General features: G+C 19.3%; 1 protein-coding gene across 1 annotated transcript in view; it reads left to right on the top strand.

Annotated features, from left to right (window-relative positions):
• The window catches only part of PRSY57_1117200 (hypothetical protein), a gene marked incomplete at both ends in the record, with an annotated part of 2501 nt that extends 1028 nt beyond the window's left edge, over positions 1-1473 (top strand). The window contains 5 exons of the mRNA XM_012908136.2: positions 168-264; positions 413-479; positions 587-656; positions 822-964; positions 1165-1473. Coding sequence (XP_012763590.2) covers positions 168-264; positions 413-479; positions 587-656; positions 822-964; positions 1165-1473 — 686 coding nt within the window. The remainder of the gene's footprint in view (positions 1-167; positions 265-412; positions 480-586; positions 657-821; positions 965-1164) is intronic.
• Between the last annotated feature and the right edge of the window lie 359 nt (positions 1474-1832).

Raw genomic sequence — 1832 nt, 5'->3', positions numbered from 1 at the left:
AAAAAAAAAAAAAAAAAAAAAAAAAAAAAAAAAAAAAAAAAGAAACTCATGTATTTTATCATATAATGTTCAATTAATGAGGCATTAAGAATAAAACAATATAAAATAGTTAAAAAAATATATATTTGAACATATATATATATATATATATTTCTCTCTTTTATTAGGTTATATCTTATCTACAAATTCACTTGATTCAACCTCGTTACTTGTATGTACTTCAGGTCTATTGGATGATAACATAAAGAACAAAAATAATATCAAGTACACCTGAATTAACAAAATTAGTATAACGTTATTTTCATGGTGTTAGAATTGGAGGAAAATATTTAAACATATGACAAACTATTATATTCGTAAAATATATTATATATATATTTATTTGTATATACCTCTTTTTAATTTTAAACAGGATTTACAAAAATATGGAAACATTCATAACAGAACGAAATATTCATAATAACGACATAATATACAAGGTAAAAGATAAGATTGTTTTTTCCTTTAATAAATAAATATAAATACAAATATATATATATATATATATATATGATATTAAAATATCTATTATTGTAATCTAGAACAGATCGAATCTGAAGGATACATTTTTCTGCATAGTTCCTTTTCAATTTCAAATGAAAAAATAGCTATAATTGGTATAAAAAACTTTAAATAATCTCGACATAAATATATATATATATTTATTTATTTGTTTGTTTGTTATTAGTCATTATTATAACGGCATACTCCTTTTCATTTCAATAAAACTATATATATATATATATAATATTCCTTTTTGTTCCTTTTACATAACTTTGTAGCTACTAATTTTGAGAGCACGTATGAAAAGCAGCAAATAATAATTTTGGACTATTTCAAATCCCCAGCTAATACTCAATATGTTTCTTGGGTTGGACAAACACTACAAAGATGTTTATTTTTGGATGATGATAAACTATTAGTTGTAAGTTGACGAAGTGGTACAACGTATACATATATGTAAAAATATACATGTATATTTTTATATGAACACATTTGCGTCTACATTTTTGAGGGGATACAAAAGAAAAAAAGAAAATATATAAAATAAAATAATTTAGAAAAATTGCAATTTTATATGATGCAATTTATATTTTATTTATTTATTTATTATTTTTTTTTAAGTATGGATATGAGATATTTCCAATCATCGTGGAATACTTAAATGATGAATGGATTATATCAAAAGTTGTGTTACCCGAATTTAATATAAAAAATTTAACTGTTGACTTTTTTTATGATCAAAAAGAAATTCAAGAAATAGAACAAGAATGTGAACATTTAGATGGAAATGAAATTATTGGTGAAATTGTTGCTCATTCAAATTATATTTTACAAATATCTATGTTAGAACCTTATGAAAATAAAATATATATTGAATTTATAACAGTTTCCAGTGATTTCAGTATAGTTCTTTGGAATTTTTCCATATAAATCTTTTTAGCTAGTTCAAAAAAAAAAAAAAAAAAAAAAAACTAACATAAAATAAAATAACCTGTACAGTTCATAAATAATTAAATATATGTATATTATTTTTTTATATGAACAATTATTAAATTAATACATATAAATAAATAAATATATATATATATATTATATGCACAGATCAAAATATAAGTATTCTTTGCTTTGTATATGCACGTATAAATTATGGAAACACAAAATATAAATATAAATAAATAAATAAATATAAATAAATAAATAAATATATATATATATATATATATATATTAAATGACAAATATTCATTTAATAAGATAAAATAAATATAACATATTTGCAACAAATTTATA

The sequence above is a fragment of the Plasmodium reichenowi genome, chromosome 11 (genome assembly GCF_001601855.1).
Source record: "Plasmodium reichenowi strain SY57 chromosome 11, whole genome shotgun sequence".
NCBI lineage: Eukaryota > Apicomplexa > Aconoidasida > Haemosporida > Plasmodiidae > Plasmodium > Plasmodium reichenowi.
Note: the sequence above shows the minus strand (reverse complement) of the source record. Positions and strands in the feature narration are given on the sequence as shown.